Source organism: Narcine bancroftii, chromosome 5 (genome assembly GCF_036971445.1).
Source record: "Narcine bancroftii isolate sNarBan1 chromosome 5, sNarBan1.hap1, whole genome shotgun sequence".
In the NCBI taxonomy this organism is placed as follows: domain Eukaryota; kingdom Metazoa; phylum Chordata; class Chondrichthyes; order Torpediniformes; family Narcinidae; genus Narcine; species Narcine bancroftii.
In genome coordinates this window covers 14,386,813-14,407,566 of record NC_091473.1, presented here as the reverse complement: position 1 = coordinate 14,407,566, position 20,754 = coordinate 14,386,813, and the positions used below count along the sequence as shown (strand labels likewise).

Genomic DNA, 20,754 nt, shown 5'->3' with positions numbered 1-20,754 from the left:
CAATGAATTTTGTGACTTTTTCATATCAATAAATTCTGAAAACTCAGCTGGAATTCTGTCAGCACACCTTGGGATGGATCTCAGTATTGGGGATGGTGCAGAGGAGATGTGCTACAAGGTTGCTTGGGATGGCTCAGATCAGTTGTGAGTCAAGAACGAAGTTAATACTGCTGTCTAGAGCACAAGAGGCTGAGGGGGCCTGAACATTATGAAGAGTTTAGATGGGAAGACTGCAAAAACATTTCCCCCATTTCAGCCCAGTTGATAAGCTTACATAGAACTATAGCAGAGTACAGGCCCTTCAACCCAATGTTGTGCCAACCTACTCCACAACAATCTAATGTTCCCATCTTCATGGCCCATAAATCTCCATTTTTCTTACATCAATGTGCCCATCTTGCCTTTTATACATCTCTATTGTACCAGCCTCCACCATCAGCCCCAGCAATGCATTCTCGGCACTTACTGTTCTGTGTAAACTTACCTCTGAGTAAACTTTTCTTCACTCATCTTAAACAGCTTAGAGTAAGGGGGAAGAGATTTAGAGGGGAGAGAAAGGGACCTTCTTCTCCCAGTGTGCAATTAGTACCTGGAATACACAACTTTCACCTCAGGGAAAACCTCCGACACGATCGGGAGGGATGGTAACCTGATGTGAACAGTGGGAGAGGTGAGAGTGGGAAAGTGACAGGGTAATGGGAATGGAAAGGAGCTGAAAATACAGGTTGGTGAGAGGATCTGGATTGATGAGATAGGGGTGGGGTACCTGACATTGGAGGATTCAAGGCTCCTACCATTGGGTTGTAGATACCCAAGCAGAACATGGGTTGTATTCTTCACATTTGCATTTGGCCTAATCCTGGAGAAGGAGGTGGAGACAGGCCATTGGGAAGGGGTGTTCAAACGGCTAGTACCCAGTTCTAATGTCAAGCTGGAGGATTGGTAGTGGCTAGTATGTGAGGAGGAACACAAACACCAGATATAGGCCAATGGACCAAGTGCTGGGAAATGGGATTCATGCAGAAAAGTGCTCACTAGGTGGCATGGTCAAGTTGGGCTGAATAGCCTGCATTCAAGCAATGCAATCCTATAACCTCCTTAATAAAATTGACTTCAACCATGTTATGGATGATTGCTGCTGAAACTCTCATCCACATCTTTTCTCTCAGCTAGAGTACAGGAAGTGTGCACCTTCCTTCTGTCAATACATCCTAGACATTCACAAATCTTGGACCATAGCAGAGCAGCAGACAGGTGTGAGCTGCCCAAAATAATGTTGTGAAGAGAAATGAGACCAACGTTCCTTGATCCACATCTCATAAGTCAGGAAGGTGGAGCAGCACCTACACTTCCACAGGAGGATGAGGAGGGCAAGACTGTTGACTCCCAGCCTGACAGCATTTTATAGAAACACAATTTAGTGTCCTGTCTGGCTGCATCATTGTGTGGAACAGTGGTGTCAAAGTATGGGATCTGAAATCAATCCAGAGGATCATCAGAATAGCCGACAACATTCAACTGGAGTGTTGCTTAAATGAGGCTCAATAATCATTGACCTACAAAGCTGTTTTCAAAAAGGTTGCCAGCTCAATCAAACCCACAAATACATTCAAGAAGCTCCTACCAGGACATCGTGGGAATACAAATGGAGGATGAGGCAGATTACGATACCTTTGCAAGCACAAGTGCCAAGATGTTGTTCATTGCAACCAGTGAGTGGGGCAGTAGAGTGTGCAATTATAGAGATCTAGAGTAGCATTGAATCTCTTAACAATGAAGCCACAAAGACTACAGTTGAGGGCAGTGGGGGAATTCAGGACTAGCATGTTGCTCATAGCAGTTCTTCTGTGTTGAATATTGGTCCAGTGGTGACTTCAGATTCACTGAAGTTGAGGGTTTAATGAATTTCAATTCTTTGCTGCCCAACCGATCCTTCCTCCAATGTATCATTCTGTAAAACTGCACAGTCCCTATCCCACATTCTTCATCACCCACCACTCCTGGCCTTAATCTATGCACACTTCCAGCAAAACACTCAATTTTAAAATTTATGCTGGTTTTCAAATTAATGATGTGGTACTTCAGGAGGATTAAGGACCAGCCACCATCCAATGCACATCAATGGCTCTGGAGAGAACTGAGAGCAAAGTTCCTCAGAGTATGATAACAGTCCCTTTCCTCTATTGACTTCATTTACAGGGAGCATTGCCTTTAGAGACCTCAAAGAATTAATGAGGACCCTTTCCATCCAGCACACAGTTATCTTTGACCTACTACCATCAGGGAGGATGTACAGGGCCATCAAAACCAGGACAGCCAGACTGGGAAAGTTACTTCCTGCAGGCTATGAGATCCTGCATCCTTGGGTCTCTTATAAATTAAAGTGAGCATATTATTATACATATTTATTTTATATTATACTAGCAGAATACCCAGTGTTGCCCAAGAAATAAAATAGGCTTGAAATTATTCCTGTTTCCTGCTCCTTGTTTGACTGGAGGCCTGAGCACTGAGATGGACCTATCGCTGCTGTTCTGTTTCCTGCTGCCTGCTCCTTGCATGTCTAGAGGCCTGAGCTCTGAGACGGGTGTATCGCTGCTGTTCTGTTTTCCTCTGCCTGCTCCTTGCATGTCTAGAGGCCTGAGCTCTGAGACGGGTGTATCGCTGCTGTTCTGTTTTCCTCTGCCTGCTCCTTGCATGTCTAGAGGCCTGAGCTCTGAGACGGGTGTATCGCTGCTGTTCTGTTTCCTGCTGCCTGCTCCTTGCATGTCTGGAGGCCTGAGCTCTGAGACGGGTGTATCGCTGCTGTTCTGTTTCCTGCTGCCTGCTCCTTGCACGTCTAGAGGCCTGAGCTCTGAGACGGGTGTATCGCTGCTGTTCTGTTTCCTGCTGCCTGCTCCTTGCATGTCTGGAAGCATCAACAGTGAGATAAGACTGACGTTCCTCTGCTGTCTTTTGCTTTCTCCTTTGTCGAACTCTACGGGCTTGTGAAGACCTTCTGCCAATGTTGCTTCACTTTTTTGGGCCCATATTGAACTGGGTTTGGTTTCTGAATGTACATTGATACACAGGACTGTAACTCATTGAGGTGTCCCTGGTGCAAGTTCAATTTTTTTTTGGAACTTTTGAATTTCATAGACCTTAAAGATTAAATTCAATGAGGTCATGACATTCAGCATTAAATGTTACCACAATTATAGTAAACAGTAATGCAAGTCAGTGCAAGCTTTTGAACTTCATATGACCATAAAAGATGAATTCAATGTGGTCACAAAATTCAGCATCAAATGGTACCCCTACTGAACCTCCTCGGACATTCCTAGAGTGCTCCATATTGATTTTCATGAAGAACAGACAAAAATGGACATACATGCACAAATATATATATTATTAGATTTTTATGTATGTGATTTATTATATGTTGTGAAAAACATTATAAATATACATGTGCACTGTGGTCCAGAGAAACCCTGTCCCATCTGGTTATAATATGGAGTCAGATAATAAATTTGAACTTGAAATCCCCAGGATTTGAGAAGATTAAAGCTGGGGTGCGAGAAGCCTGCTCCGATATTCTTTCTCCTCCAATTTTCAGCATTATTCATTGCCAGATTGAAGTACTTTAACAAAGGTAGCTGTGCCAATGCACTAATCTCTTCCTTCAGTTGTTCTTGGCTCCTGTTCCTACATCTGCCTCTTTGGCCAAGCTTCTGAACATGTGCCTGATCACCACGAGATCCAGTATCACTTCTGCTGGATGACAGTCTCATGAATCATCAGTGGGTGCGATAGCTCAATAGTTAGAGCACTGGTCTTGTAAACCAGGGATCAAGAGTTCGTTCCTTGTTGGGGCTTCACTTCTGTATGGGGTGTTTGACAAAGTGGTGACTCTGTCTTCCTTATGGTTTGCAAAGTTAAAGAATTTCATGTATTTTACATTCTAGCTGTAGTATTAAGTGACAATAATGCAACCTTTACCTTAATATTAATGAGGTGATTTCTCCAATACTCATCTCTCTCCTAATGCTCTTCAAAAAACATTGAATGTCCCAATGCCCTGCGCTGTCTGACTCCATGCTGCCACATTTACTTTGCAGGACAAAAAAAAACTGCTGGCAAATCTGAGGTTATCTGAGTTAAGAGAAAATTCATGACTTTGATCTATTTTAGTTAAAGAAATACCTTAATTTCCATAATCATTCTTTTTACTCCCAAGGTGAAATTCCAAGTTAGCCACAGCCAGAACAACACCATTTCTGAGACCCTGGGAACTTAAGATCTGTCAATCCAAATCACAGCATAATACAGCGAGCCTTTATACATCAGAGGGCCTTCCTTACAAACTCAGCAGAGAAATTCCGTAAAAGCATGAAGGTTACATATATAAGATATGTATGTGAACTCGGCAAGCAAACTGCGACTTGTAATCTCTACAATGTTACTCACCTCTCAGAATAGAACTGTGTTCAACTTCAATCTATGAGGACATGATTTGGGTATGTCTGCTAAAACACAATCTTTGGGGACTTTGGGGAGCTGCAATGCACATACAAGATTGGTGGAAGGATGAGTTGAAAATCCCCTATCATGCGTGATTCACCACCAATGAGGTTTTAAAGTGTAACGACCGTTTTCTGGAAATGTAGCAGCTAAGTGCACACATCAAGGTTTTACATCTTCAAGGCTTTAGAAATGCCAGTCAGCATGTGGATGTAGTTGGATAAACTACAATCAGATATTGGTGCAATGGTGGGAACAAACTTCAGTCTTCACGTGGGCTTGAACTGTATTTGTCACCCAACTGCCCAACAAAGACAGAATGTAATGCATCCTTAAGTGTAGAAGCATTTTGACAGTTCTGTTCTTAAACCATGACTGGACAGAGGCAGGTTTTCAGTAGTACAGGTTTAAAATTGGGCACGGGAGCTCGACAATGAGTAAAGGTACAAAATTCAGAACATCAAACTTCACCGTCCCACAATAGCACAAGAGAAGCCCAAAGACTTAGTCCACTCTGTTGCTCTCCATTTCGGTGATTCAAGTCTTTATCGGTACATTCATTGTGATCTTATTCACCTCTTCTCTGTAATGGCTGGTAATGCATAATGGGAGCCAGGGCAGGAGCCACAACATGAAGATGATGGCTGAGCTGGGTATAGGGTATCCGCTCCAAATCAGAGCTCAGGAAATGGTTTCAGCAGGGTAGCTGCAGACTGCCTTTCAAAAAGAGCGCACAACATTACAAACACATCCTCACCTTCTAACCACTGTGAATGTATCAGAATTTTACTCACAACATAAAGGAACTCAAAAGTCACTGGAGAAATATCAGTTAATCATTCAGAGCTATTTGCTGTCTCCCAATTGTTGCTTGCTTTGTCTCTTCTTCAGGGGTATTATGTAGATTCCATTTTTTGCATCTTTCAGCCTCCACCACCGACCCAATCTTCAAAGAAAAACACACGTTTTATTCAATTTACTGCAAAGAATTTTTAACATGCCTACCTAGATAAAGCTTGTAACAGTTCACTAAAAGATCAAATTAACATCAATACTGCAAGATGACAGGTACTGCCAACCCTCTGGCTCATTCCACATACAAACCTACCAGCCAGTGTAGACAGAAGCACTGCCTCAGCAACTGATCTGATCCCCACCAGCCACACCTACACAAGAGCGTACTCTTGGTTTACAGAGAGGTTGCATCCCCAGAAAACCATCTGTATCAAGATTTTCCACAAAACAACACCCCCAGACACCTCCCACTTGCATCCCATGGTAGAGATGGAGTCGACTTATTTCAGGAAGTTTTCCTTTCAGCAGTAATAACCCCGTAGGGTCATGGTCTGTAGGCATAGGAATTTGGATTGTATTGTAGGCAGAAGAGAAAGGGTGGTTGCAGTAAGTAACAAGAAAATGTTGCATTGTTTGATAAAGTCTCAGTGTACAAGTATCAATAGAAGAAGTTGCAGTGTCAGTTTCTAAAGCAAATCCCACTGTGAATCAGTGGCCTGTGATCATTATCCTTGGTAAACTGATGCAGTTCTCTGTAGATATTTTGTATTATTTTTCCTTCCACAAATTCTGTGAGAGGAATTTTTGATTCCATGTCCATTTTTTGGTAGCAATGTGCTAATTTCCAATATCTAACTGCTGTTAGGTAGGCATACATCAAATGTTCAGCTCAAAGGGAAGTATGGCTAAAAGCTCTGAAGTGCTTACAACTACAATCCAATATAGAATGATTGACCAGTCTGGAAATGAACTCATGTTTTAAAAAAAATCTCATCAGTGAGGCATCTGAAAAGATACATATTCATTGGAGATGTATCATTATGGGCAGATAAATGCTGTGAGCAGTGTAGAAGTGGAAAACCTCCCCGGACATCCAATGCAGGAGACAAAGTAAACTCTTCATTTATGGTATTCATTCCAACAACTTGTATTTACGTAGCACAAAGGCATCCAACACAATGGTGGTTGCAAGTAGTTATTCTAACCAGACAGGATCAACCACATTGCTAAAACAAATTTGAAAAAAGATCAAAATGAAAGCCAAACCTTGCATGTCAACCCCCTCTTGCTCCGAAGGCAAGCAATTAAATCTGTGAATGTGTTACCAGTAACAAATCGCAACATCCAGCAAGGGTAACTGACTGGCAAGAAGAGCTTCCAAAGGGCCTTGGGTGCTGAAGGCTTCCTGATCGGGTCAAAGGTTTGGATTTGGAGCTCAGGATGCCAATGGATCGAACAGGGGGTCTGAGCGGCTGCAGAGGCTGCGGGAGTGATGGAGGCAAATTCAGACACTCTGTAATGCTGAAGAGACCCTCTTTTACCTCACTTTCTCTCTTACTGTAAGGGGTGCCGGACAACACTAATGTCAACTCTGTCTGCCTTTCTGCAGGCAGAAGCAATTTTGTGCAATATTACAGGTTCTGTACTATTACATGACAATAAAGGAATCTTGATCATCTCATTGATAATCACTTTTTATTGAATTAAGTATTTCAAGAATCTTAAGTGGGATAACATCACAGGTGAAACTCTCAAGATTAAGCCACCTGTACTACTGGACAAGTGCAAAGCTGATTGAATGATTTCACTGCCTAACTCTCCTAACCAAGATTGTTGATTTATTGCACTTGCATGCACTCACTGTTATGGACATCCAGATAAAGAGCGTAAAAAAAACAGGTATGAATCAACCACAGCCTCAGAGGATGACAGCCTCGGCTTGAAGGCTGAATGACCTGCTTCCCCACCACTTCCTTGTGGAAAGAAAACTGGAGGGCTAGAAAGGACCCATGATCTCTCAATGTCAGGTCCACGTAATCGTTAAAGCCTCATTTCCATTTGCTGACAACAGCTTTGCCATGAGCACAAAATAACTGGACCTTGACTATTCTTCATTTGTGTGAGCCCAACAGAATGAAGGCAAATCAAACAATAACCTGCTGTTCTGCAAACCCGTCCTGGTACTCATTCATCACCCGACTGCTCAGAACCAGGTGATCATGCACGTTGCTCATTTCAATTGTTGTATTTGGAAATATTTCAATCAAACACAATCACAAACAAGCAGTTAAGGAACAGACTACTTAATAACTAACAAGTGTTTCAATAAAGTATACTGTCTTAAAACTATTAGTGAACTGCATGGTGCAATGCTTCTGTTCTCAAAGTAGTGTTCCAGACAGTTTCCAAAACACAACTACCTCAATCTACCCAGGATCATCATATCAGTGGGAGACTCGTCAATCCTGGAGAAATGGAACATGCTGCAATATTTTAACCCATTTATGCAACACCATTGATTCTGTCCTCCACCTTCAACCCTCTGGCCTCCTCAGCCCTCAACGTCTGGCTTCCCCAGCCCCACACTTCCTCCCCCAGGGTCCCTCAACATCCCTCCTCTTGTGCTCTCCTGCCCATATCCACCTATGACCTCATGCCTATGACCCTGTGCTCCTCCCCCTGCCTCACCCCCATTTTATTCAGGTACCTGCCTACATATTGATTATATTTTGAAGGGGTTGGGCCCGAAACGCTGGTTCTGTATCTTTACTATATGGTGTGTGACTTGCTGAGTTTCTCTGGGTCTACGATTTTACTATAACCATAGCATCTACAGACTTTCATGCTTCACATCATTGATTTCATGCAGTGAATAACCGGAGGCTGAGGTGCAAGACTGCATTTGCTCTTTACCTGTGCTCCTGTCCCACTCCAGCCACTAAAAAGTCACCGAAATTAGAAAATTTTAAACAGTTCACGAAGCCAACCTATAGAAGAGGCAGAGGGAACAGGATTAGTTTCATCTTTACAGAGACCTCAAACTAGCTCACAGGTCTTTTAATTTTCCCCAAGACTGCACGTTAAACAACTAACAGTGTATTGTTTACTTATTTCATTTAACAATATTTACTTTAATAATTTATTCTCATGGTTACTTCACAACTCGTGAAACCTGTGCTGCCCAATTAAACAACCTACCCCATAAATGTTGGTGGGTGGGGGGCAAATTGGAGCTCCCTGAGAAAACCCTCCACATGTCAGGGGGAGAACATACAGCGGTGAATTTGAAGCTGGGTTACTGGCACTGAAACAGCATTGAACTAACCGTTTCCACACCAAATCAGAGTTGAAGTAAATATCACACAGCGTGGAGGACATTGGGAAATATTTGGGAGAAACCTCTTTCCCCATTGAAGAAACAAGTCACTGAATGTAGACAAATCTCTACCATCCCCCAAATCTTCAACATCTTCCTTCCACAAATAGAATGCAAACCACTGATACATCACAGCACTACATAATTACATAAAAGCACATACCTCTGCACTAATGAAATTCATTCAGTCTCTTCATAAATATTGGTCCAAGAATTTTGTTTCCAGTTTCCCATGAAGCGCAATGATTTGACTGGCAAAGGCCCTGCATGCCTGAAGATCTGAGGGTCAGACACCACCCATAGGTCAGGCCCCAATGTGTTGACTCATCGCTTTGACCCATGAATGCTGCCCTGTCCTGCTGAATCCCTTCAACTTCTCAGTCTTTTCTCAAGACTCCAGCATCTGCAGTTTTTGCATCTCTCTCTGCTGAGTGTGTGCCCGATGCCAGCAGGTCACATAATGACCCTGGGGACGATGGCAGGCTAATGACTTTCCCTTCGAAGACTATGAAGGACATTAGGTGAGGGAGTAAGGGGATGAACCCTTCAACCTGGAATGTACCAGTGGCCACCTTGATAATCAGTGAGACATTTTTTCCAGACATATAGCAGGGTACAGGCTCTTCTGGCCCTTGAACCTGTGCTCCCCAAATACATCAAATAACCTACAATTCCTGAACGGTTTTGAAGGGTAGGAGGAAACTGGTGCATCCAGAGGAAACCCAGAGAGAACACAAAAGCTCCTTACAGACCACGTCAAATTTGAACCTGGGTCGCTGGCACTATTATAGCGTTGCGCTAACCATGCTTCCTACTTAATCCCCCACTTCCCTTTTTCTGCAGATTGCCTGGCTTGACCTTCCTATGTCAGATCCTAGTGGTTTAATCAGACCATACTCCCTCTAAACTCTACATACAATCACAGAACTTCCACTATAAACAGAGTAGAGCTTTTCTCTTTGGACCGATGAAGGATGAGAGGTGACTTAATAGAGGTATACAAAATTGTTCTTTTAAATTTAATATTTAAAAAATTAGAAATACAGCACAGTAACATGCCCTTCCAGTGGGTGTCTCAGATGCATTGATGAGGTTGGTGGTGGAAGCTGGTATAACTGGAATACTAAACTCTTAGGATAGGCACTTGGAAGCAAGACACAGAGGATTATGGGAGTGAGGTAGGGAAGGATTAGATTGTTGTGGAGTAGGTTTATATACATCAGCACAACACTGTGGGCCAAAGGGCCGGCACTATGCAGTAATGTTCAGTGTTAAATACCGCTTTAACAGTAAACCTGAGATTTCAGTCATCAGGTGACAATAGGAATAGATAGACTGATATTTGCACATTGGGAGGTCTGCGTTTGTACAGAGGAGCCACCACGCTTTAAGCAATGCCACATTTTGCTTGGAGTTAATTGGAAGAGCTGTCAGCAACTCTGTAACCAGAGGACATAGCTGATGTGCAAAGTCACCTTAGCCAGAACTAAGGTTAAGCAACCATAATGAGGTGGCAAGTTGCACTGCAGCTTTTCAACTAATTATCCTTCTCAAATCACGCTGGTGTATTGAGGTTAGTGGACAGTGGGGATATTTCTACAGGGAGCGAGCAGCCGACCATTGGGGAAATCAGCATCGAGAATGCAATTAGCACCTCCTTTTAGCAGAGTCCATTCATACTGAAATAGTGCAAGTGAGAAGCCAGGAGAGTGCAATTTCAGAAGGAGAAAACGGTGTGAATTTGAGGAAATTGTCATCTTGCTTTTTTTAAAAAAATAAGAAATTTAAATTTCCTTTGCCATTTAGGAAAAGCCATTCACACTGCAGTGATGTGGTGCCACAACATACATCCAAGATACCCCAAGTCTGCTGTGTGATCGTGACTTGATTTATAGTGACCTCAACTCCTTTTCTGCGCCAGTTCCCCAGAACTCCCCAACTCCTCAATCTTCAATTCATGCATCACCATAAATCAGCAACCCGGGTTTGAGTCCAGTGCTGTTTGTAAGTAGTTTGTAGGATCTCCCCCATGTCTGCATGGGGTTTCCCCCAAGTGCTCCAGTTTCCTCCCATGTTCCTGAGATGCATGGGTTTTTCCAGGTTAATTGGTCACATGGGTGCATTTGGGCAGTACAAGGCTCATGAGCTAGTACGACATGTTATTCTGCTGAATCTTTAAATTAAAGAAATATATCTAATACTCTGACCTCTGCCACCATTGTGGAGCAGGGAAGGGGGTGGGGGGGTCAATGGCAGAGAATAAGAAATTTATAGCTCTCAGAGAAGAAATTCCCATGCAACTCAGTCCCTTATTTCACAAAATGCCCCTTTGTTTGCAACTCTCCCATTAGTGAAAACATCTTCTGTCAACTTCACTTAGGATCTTAGATGTTTGAACAAGGTCATTCCTAAATGTTCTAAATCCCAAGGAACTGTCCAATCTCTCTTGATAAGACAATCCTCACCCCAGGAACTAGCCTGGTGAATCTCCTGTGGACTGCCTCCAAGACTATTGTATCCATTTTTAGGCACAAAAGCTGTGTGTCGTATTCCAGATGTGGCCTTCTCATCACTCTCTTTTGTACTCTTAAATGCCAATCCCTTCACAATAAAGGCCAACCTGCCATTTGTCTTAACCATTTGTTGAACTACCTGAACATATTTGTAATTCATGAACCAGAACTCCTCCCTAAGAGCTTCAACCATTTGCCCTCTTGTTCCAGTTGGATAACCCATCGTTGATTCCCTTTACTGAAGGGCATCATCACACACTTCCCCACATCAAAACTGACAAGTTTTTGCCCAATCAGCCAATCCATCTGCATTCCATTGCAGAATCATTGTAGCTGCCTTACCCATTTATAGATCCTTTGAAAAATCTTAATTCCTTTATTTTGATATTACATGCATGTTTTCTCGAACTTTTTAGTCTTCTGCTTGTGGATCCTAAATCTTCTGGTCTATAACCGAGCCTTGTCATTTTGTATGCTCTACTCTCCAATTTAACATTATCCTCAACTTCCTTTGTTAACCCCAAGTTGTTCCTCATGCTCATGGAATCTTTTTTGATTGGGATAAATACTCAAGGAAGGAAACAGCAGTGTCAAGTCCTGATATACAGGTAATGGATAGTGATACAGAATCTACCACTGTTAATCTACTGACCTCTTTTGGCTTATTTTACCAGTCCATCTTAGACAGCTCCATCTTCACACCATTCCAGTTGTACTCCCTTAAGCTGAAGGCAGTGGTTTTAGAATTGTCGAGCTTTCCCTCAAACTACGTTTGGAATTGTACCATTAGGTGAATTTTTAACCATAGGATTTCTTATTCAGAACTTTAACAAAGGGCTTCAGCCCGAAACATTGGCTATGTAATTTTATAAAGGACGCGTTTGACCTGTTGAGTTTCTCCAACATTGTGTTTTCACTTCAACTACAATGTCTGCAAACTTCTGTGTTTTACTTCTGGCTATTTAAATCTGTGTCGCCAAATTACATCCAAATTAACCTCTGCTAAATGCTAAGCTAACCATGCCGTTCAATCACTGATGCACTCTGCAAATTCTTCTTCTTAAATATCTTTGCTGGTGTGGTTCACTGAATCAACGTGTAGATTAAATATATCTTCAACCATATCTGAGATGCTTCTCCTTTCGAGGTAACATTTTGGGACTGATGGACGTCCGACCATGGCTTCTTTCCCCTGCTCATCAAACTGATTCTATATTACAATCCACTACCTCCATATCAGGACTTCACTCTGCTGATACCTTCCATGGTAAAGAGTGCTACCCTGGGGAGGTGGGCGTGGCAAGATGGCGTAGAGGGAAGACGTGTGGTTCCACCTTCCCCCAGTTAGACTTCTAAATACCCGACTTTAAAATTGTAAAAGTGGTTAAAAATAGTAGCTACAGATTTTGGAATAGTCAAGGATTGAAATGGCTGCAAATGTGAAAAAATCAAAAGCTCAATTGCAAAAGAAACTACCTTACAGATGTGTTGAAGAATTGAGGCCTACCTATCAAGTTGAAGCCACGGAGTTGTCGACTGGAGCCCCTAAGCCTCAGAGGACTCCTGCTCGGTTAAGCAAGATGGCCCATGAGTCCAGGCATGTGGGTGAATCAGCCGAGCGAGGACAGACCCGCAAGCCCGCAACATTGCCTGGTGGTCCGGGGGTGAGCAGTGTAGCATCAGAAGACCCACCTACACAGTCGGTGGTTCTGCCGGGCATGCGTGGGTCCGTGAATTACTGGATAAGGTGTGGGCTGTGGGGGAGCTCGAGTGATGGCGGGCTGACGAGGTCGGCACGCTGTTGTCGGGTGTCCAAACTCACAGCCGCACCGGAAGAGGACCTACTGCGTTTGAGGAGGAAGAGAGTTCAACTTTATTGGAATGTACACAGGAAAAATGGGGACTGATATCAGAGAAGGTAGGCCTCAAAGGGAGATGATGGAACCTGGACTGGATTCTGTGTTTACAATCTTGGAAGGGATTGCTCATCAAATGGAAAAAAATGTCAATGTAGATGTCTACTCAGATGACTCAAGGATTTATGGAAGTGAAACCCAAAATGAATACTATGTGTGAAGAAATGACTTTTTTGAAGCAGGATATTACTGTAGTTAAAAGTGATGTTAGTAGATGCATAAAATCAGTGGATACCCTACAAGATAATTTAAAAAAGATTTAAGAAACTTTTTTTGAATGTAAGAATCAAGTGGAGTGTAATAGAGAAAAAATGGAGGATTCTTTTGTGGATTGGAGGATTCAGAAAAAGGAATTATTGAAGAAGATTGATTCATTAGAAAATCAGTCGAAGAAATAATGTAAAAATAGGTCTTCTAGAAGATATAGAAGGTTCTGATCCGGTAAAGTTTTTTAAGAAATGGATTCCTGAGGTGCTGGGCAAGGAATTCTTTCTGGATGGTCTGGAGTTAGATCGGGCACACAGAGCATTAAGGAAGAAACCATTTCCAGGCCAACCACCACGAGCAGTTCTGATTCGCTGTTTGAAATATCAGGAGTGAACAATGATATTGTGAATGGCGGTGCAGAAGGCATAGCAAAACCAGGCTCCAATGATGGTTCAAAATAACACGGTGTTTTTTTAAGCAGAAGGCGCCAAGAATTTAATTCAGCAAAAGAAGTATTGTGGCGAAAGGGATATAAATTTGCCTTTCGTTATCCAGCCGTGTTGAAAGTTTTTTTATGGGAATTTTCAATCTCAATTTTTTGAAAATGACCATGATGCATTAATCTTTGCTAATTTATTGCCAGATTTACGAGGAAATGGATGATCGCCACTATCGTCACCTAGGAGGAGGGTAAATGGCAATGGAAATGGGAAGAATGGGAAAAAAGTTGAATTTATGTAGTCTTTTTGATATTGAGGACCCAGAACAATCACTGGGACTGGAATCACTTGGTTGACTGTTTTTGTCTAAGCACTTTGTGAAAGTCTGATTGGGGGGGCGGGGTGGTTTTTTGGGTGGATGACACGGAGACCTTTAGTCACCTGCCACTAGTGGGTTTTACCACACCCAGATTTTTAGGGGGCTACTACTTTTTAGTAGTTTTGGGATTTTTTTTGGAGTTTTTATATGGGGGGATTAGAATATTAAGGGAATTAGAAGGGGAGCATTATTTTATAGTAGTGGAATATATTATTAGATTAAGAAATGTCTAATTAGAATTTTGCAACTTTTAATGTCCAGGGTTTGAATAACTCAAACGAGTTTTGGTTTATACAAGAAAAATGAAAGTTGTCAATTTTATTAACTCTTCACTCTTTATTTTGGGGGGGGAGGGTTGGACTAATTTTAAGTTAGACTATTAATATTGTGTTACAATTAATGGGGAGAGGGGTTATTTTGTGTAGTTTTCTGATGTAATATTGTAATCATACCTTTTTAAATTTTTTTTTCTATTTTTCTTTAAATGTAATTCTTTATTGTATTCATGTTATAAAAATTTTAAATAAAGTCTTTAAAAAAAAAATGTAAGTTGATATTGCTTTCTTGCAAGAAACACACTTGACCGAAAAAGAGCATTTGAAATTGAAGAGAGAGTGGGTTGGTCATGTGTTCTCTCCAAGGCGAGGGGTGTTGCGATTTTAACTCATAAGAAATTACCGTTTGAATTGGAATCAGGCCAATAATAATATTCTGGTTGGGGGAGATTTTAACTGTGTTTTGGATCCTTTATTGGATAGATCTCCGAAAAGTATGAGGAAATCAAAGATGGCAGTACAAATAGGAGCTTTGATGAAAGATCTGAATTTGGTTGATGTTTGGAGGAGAGTAAATCCTACAGAGAAAGACTTTTCATTCATCTAGACACGATTCATTTTCTAGAATAGAATTGGTTTCCGCACATTTACAGGGTAGAACACGACAGGTTGAATATAAAAATTGGGTTATATCGGACCATTACATGTTATATTTCTCCTGTGCAAGTCCAGAAGTGGTGCAATCATCTTATAGATGTTATTGAAGAAACCAGAGTTTATTACTTTTATTAAGTACGTAGTAATTTTATACTGTGGGATGCTTTGAAAGCCTATTTACGAGGGCAAATTATTAGCTATACTATGCAAGTTAAAAAGCAGTATGTGACAGAAAGTTTAACATTAGAGAAACAAATTACTGAGTTGGAAAAGGAATTTCAGAAAGATGTTACAGAAGATAAAAAAGCTTTAACGAAGTTGAAATTACGCTATAATACATTACAAACTGATCAGTATGAGCATTTAATTTATCGATCTAAGCAACGTTATTAGGAATTGGGTGAGAGGGCTCATAAGGTACTAGCATGGCAGTTAAAAACAGAACAGACATCTCAAACTATTAATGCTGTGAAAAAGAATTCGTTACCTATAAACCTCAGGAAATTAATGACCAGTTTTATTCATTTTACCAGAAATTATATACTTCTGAGGGAAAGCAGGACGCTGGTTCTATTGAATCTTATTTATCTAAATTAAATTTACCTGTTTTAGGGGAGGAGGAGGTTAAAGAATTGGAAGCTCTATTCACTGATTTTGAGATTAAAGAGGCTATACAGGAGATGTCAAATGGAAAGTCGCTAGGAGATGATGGATTCTCAGTTGAATTTTATAAAGTATTTTATGAAGATTTATCTTCTGTATTTGGGGATGTATTGCACCAAGTAACTGAGGAGCAGTTGTTATCAGAATCTTGGTTGAGTGCTATAATTACTGTGATTTCTAAGAAAGATAGAGATTGGAATGTACACAGGAAAAATGGGGACTCAAAGATTGAAAGTGTCTTCATATAGGCCTATTTCCTTATTAAATGTAGATTATAAAATTATAGCGAAGGTGTTAGCAAATAGACTTGCCAAATATTTACCTCAGTTGATACATGCAGATCAAACAGGTTTTATTAAAAATAGAAATGTGTCTGATAATATCCTCAGATTGATAACATTGGTCAATGAATTTAGACAGCAACCCAATCACCCAATAGTGGTTGCGCTGGATGCGGAAGAAGCCTTTGATAGGGTTGAGTGGAATTTTTTATTTAAGGTGTTAGAGAAGTTTAATTTTGGCCCTTATTTTATTGTTTGGGTTAAGGCTTTATAAACAAATCCAATTGCTAGGGTGGTGACAAATAGCCAAATTTCTTTACCATTTAAATTAATGCGATCGACTCGACAAGATTGTCTATTGTCACCAGCCTTATTTGCATTGGCTATTGAACCGTGAGCTCAGACAATACGACAGAACGATAAGATTAAAGGAATGAAAATTGTGGATGATGAATATAAGATTAATTTGTTTGCAGATGATGTGTTGGTATATTTGACAGAACCGAAACAATCTTTGAGATATTTACAAGATTATTTGTTAAAATTTGGGGAGTTGTCTGGATATAAAGTAAATTGGGATAAGAGTGAGATACTGCCAGTTGGGGGTGGAGATTATTCAGAATATAAAAGCATTATAAAATTAAAGTGGTCAGATGGAATTAAATATTTAGGGGTTGTAGTAAATGCAGATCATCAATCTTTATACAAGTTAAATTATGTTCATTTATTAAAAAGGATTTGACTAAATGGAAAGACTTGCTGTTAACATTAATTGGTCGAGTAAATTGCATTAAAATGAATATTTTTCCTCAAATTCAATATTTGTTTCAGTCGATACCATGTTTACTTTCAAAGGTTTTTTTTTCGGGATCTGAATAGAGCAGTGCGGGAGTTTTTATGTAAGGGAAAATTAACACGAGTAGCTTTGCATAAACTTACATGGAAATATGCATTTTGTGGATTGCAGTTATCTCATTTTCAAAATTATTATGAAGCAGCTCAGTTGAAATTTGTTAGTAGATTGATGGATATGGACCAACCTCCGAGTCGGGCAAAGGTGGAAATGGCTTGTATATCTGAAGTTGAGATACACCAGTTTATACTTAAGTGGAATGGGAATTTATTGCGGGAATGTAAAATGCCGGTACTAAAAGATTTGCTAAGGGTATGGGTTAAAAGAAATATGGTTTTCGGATCAAATGGTAAATTATCAATCCAAACCCCGTTATATCATAATTTGCTTATTCCTTTTTCAATGTTTAATAATCATTTAAAGAGATGAATTCTAAGGGTATTAAGATAGTTCAGGACTGTTTTAAAGAAAGCCAGTTTCTTTCCTTTAATCAACTTAGGGAGAAATTTGACATATCTGTAAACTCTTTGTTTGTGTATTATCAACTTAGAGTTTTGATAAAAAAAATAATTATGGTAAAGAGATGAATCTACCCATGTTGACAAAATTTGAGTCTTTGATTTCCTCTGTAACTAAGATAGGTTATATTTCAGGTATGTACCAATTGTTACAAGATGCAATGGATAAACCGGATTGGGAGAAATCTAGACAAATGGGAAAGTGATTTAACATATTTTTCCCAAAGATAATTGGGAGGCTACGTGCCATGATAGTGTAACTAGAGTGACAAATGTACTATATGGAATGGTTAATTATAATTTTTTGCATCAGTTATATTTGACTCCAGAGAAGTTTAAAAAAATGGGTTTAGTAATTCGGATTCTTGTTTTAGATGTGGATATTGGAACATTTTTACATGCTGTCTGGTCTTGTGTTAAAGTACAACCATTTTGGGAAGGAATTAGATTGGTTTTGGAAAAATTATTTAACATTAAATTGCCAATAGACCCATCGATTTTTTTTGTTGGGATATAGGGTTTCTATGAAAGGACTAGGGTTGGATAAATTTCAAATTGCATTTTTACGTCTAGTGCTGTCTGTAACACGAAAATGTGTAGCTAGTACTTGGAAAGAAAATGTGGAGATTAACATAACACCCTGGCATAATGAGTTGAGAAATTGTATTATTATGGAAAAAATTACATGTAATTTACATGATAATTATTCATTTTTTTTTAAAATGTGGTCTCCTTATTTGGAGTATATGAATTTGGAAAAACCTTGAAATATTCTTTACATTAACTATTGTTTTTATATTTGGCTCTCCTTAAGGGAGCTGGCTGAAGGGGTGGGAGGGTTTTGTTTTTATATATAAAAATTTGTTTTTCACTTTTCTTTGTTATGTTTAACTGTATTTTGATTAAAGTCTTTAAATAAAGTTTTCAAAAAAAAGAGTGCTACCCTGCCTCCTTTCCATTTTGGCCTGTTCTGCTGGAACATGGTGTAGCCTGGAATATCAAGCACCCAGTCCTGGACACCCTTTAATCACATCTCCATTACAGCTATTAGATCATTTTATTATTGCTATCTATGCTGTCAATTCTCTATCTTATGGAAAAATGCAATGTGAGTTCAAATACAGATTACTGAGCCATGATTCCCCCTCCCACCCCCAGTTTTGACCAACTCCAGATTTGCTATATTACACACTTTTGTTTACATTTACTGGCCCCAAAAGAGCAGGGCGTGACAGGGTCTGATGCCATCTTGTATGTTCAAAAAGCTTGTTGAAATTAAGGATTGTAGGTCGGATAGAACTCTGACCATCATAGGAGAGGGTCACACTAACCCAGGAAAAAAGTGGATGCTCCTATCATGGAATAGTACAGCCCAGGAACAGGCCCTTCAGCCCATGTCTGTGCCAAACATGATTTCCAAATCAAAAGCACTCTGTACATGCCTGATCCACATCCCTCCGCCCCTTTCACATTCACGTGTCTATCTAGAAACCTCTTAAATACTACTCCTGGCAGCCTGTTCCAGTGCCCCAAACTTCTCCCTTAAAATTTCTCCCCGACACCATAACTGAGTGTCCTCTGACGTGCGATGCTTTTGCCTTGTAGAAAAAACACTGCTTGTCCACCCTATCAATGCCTCCTTATGATTTTACAAACTTCTATCATCTCCCCTCAGACTCTGACACTCAGAGGAAACAACCCAAGTTTGTCCAATCTTTCCCATAACTCATATTCTCTAAACCAGACAACACAGGTTTCTAAGTGTGGCCTAACCAAAGTTTTTTTTTTTAATATATCGCAGCAACATGACCACCTTACTTTTATACTCAATGCCCCGCCTAATGATGCTAAGCATCCCATACACCTTCATTATCATCCATCTACTTGTGTGGCCAATTTTAATAAGCTGTGAACATGGACCCCAGACTCCTAAGCATCAATGCCTTAAGAGCGCTGCTTTTGGCTAATGGATCCCCAGATTCCAGCCATTGAGTCTGGCAATCCATTCCAGTATTCAGACAAGTAATGGCAGACACAATTTTTTTTTACCACAGGGATGTCAAAGAGTGGCTCCAGTTGCTTGAACCCCTCTCCACATTTCCAGAGTCTGATTTGGGAATTATGCGAACCTGAAATTAAACCAGATATCATAGCAACATGAGCTACTAAAGAACACTGAAATAATGTTACATGTTGCAACCACTTAACTTGCAGTTATTCAAAATTGTGTATACTTCATTTAATGCTGTGTAAAAGGACAGGAAATTATGACATCACACAGAATTCAGTTAGCAAGGAAGAATGAAAAGGATCCCAGGAGTATGTTTTTCATTTGCTGACTGCTCTAAAGAGTGCACTCAATCCATGATTCAGAGGCACTGAGCCAAGCCTGCAAATGACCACAGATATACAATAAGACTAGGAGCTAAAGAATAAAAGAAAGGTACAGGTGCTGACATAATGTTTCCCTGTTTCACTGTGATCCAGGAATAAGGGCTGGTGCTGGATGTTGGAACATGTCGTACACCAACAAAGGTTGGTGCATTACTACAGAAGGCCAGTAGATTGGCGAAATTCTGAGCCAACATTCTGGCATCGGGCTTTTATATTGCATCATTTGTGTATTATAACAACCAAGGATATCTGAAGAGAAGAGGCTGTGAAACTCCTTCCATGGCAGAATGTCCTTATAAAAGTACAATGAGAAGAGGAATTGGAATGGACGGGAACTTGGTCAATGTCGTGAATCGAAGGGACAGTTTCTCTGCTCTATTTAAAAGGAGAGGGAATTCTAGTTCAGGGTCAAACAACTCAATGTTGGAAACACTCTATGGGTCAGGCAGCATCAGTGCCAATGTTTCAGCACAAGATCCCTTCATCAGAGATGGGAAATGATAAAACAAGCAAGCAGAGGGAGACAGGGTTGGGGGAAGGGAAATCTGCGATATAGTGCACACCCAGGTTGTCAAGGTGAGAGGCGGAGAACAAGAGGTGACTAAATGGAGGTGCATAAGATTATGAGGAGCATCTAAAGGATGGACAGCCAGCTCCTTTTTCCAAGGACGACAATAGCAAATACCAAAGGATATCTGTTTCGGGAGAGTGGAGAAAAGCTTTGGGGAGATGTCAGAGCTAAGTTTTTAAATCTCCCTCTCCCTCTATCCAGCTACCTCTATCCAGCTACCTCTATCCAGCTACCTCTATCCAGCTACCTCTATCCAGCTACCTCTATCCAGCTACCTCTATCCAGCTACCTCTATCCAGCTACCTCTATCCAGCTACCTCTATCCAGCTACCTCTATCCAGCTACCTCTATCCAGCTACCTCTATCCAGCTACCTCTATCCAGCTACCTCTATCCAGCTACCTCTATCCAGCTACC

The 20,754-nt window shown here is 40.6% G+C and overlaps 1 protein-coding gene across 4 annotated transcripts in view; it reads right to left on the bottom strand.

Moving 5' to 3' along the window:
* Positions 1-3,387: 3,387 nt before the first annotated feature.
* Positions 3,388-20,754, bottom strand: part of rrp9 (ribosomal RNA processing 9, U3 small nucleolar RNA binding protein) — a 53,382-nt gene continuing 36,015 nt past the window's right edge. The window contains exons 13-16 of one of the 4 annotated variants that reach the window (XR_011357343.1): positions 19,423-19,502; positions 8,209-8,282; positions 5,295-5,446; positions 3,388-5,217 (exon numbers count right to left, since the gene is read on the bottom strand). Coding sequence is in view for 1 of the 4 variants with exons in the window: in XM_069936858.1 (XP_069792959.1) it covers positions 5,347-5,446; positions 8,209-8,282; positions 19,423-19,502 (254 nt within the window). In the remaining 3 variants the exon portion in view is untranslated. Of the gene's footprint in view, positions 5,447-6,657; positions 6,777-8,208; positions 8,283-19,422; positions 19,503-20,754 lie in introns of all 4 variants that reach the window. The other 3 variants (XR_011357342.1, XR_011357344.1, XM_069936858.1) reach the window with 3 other exon arrangements.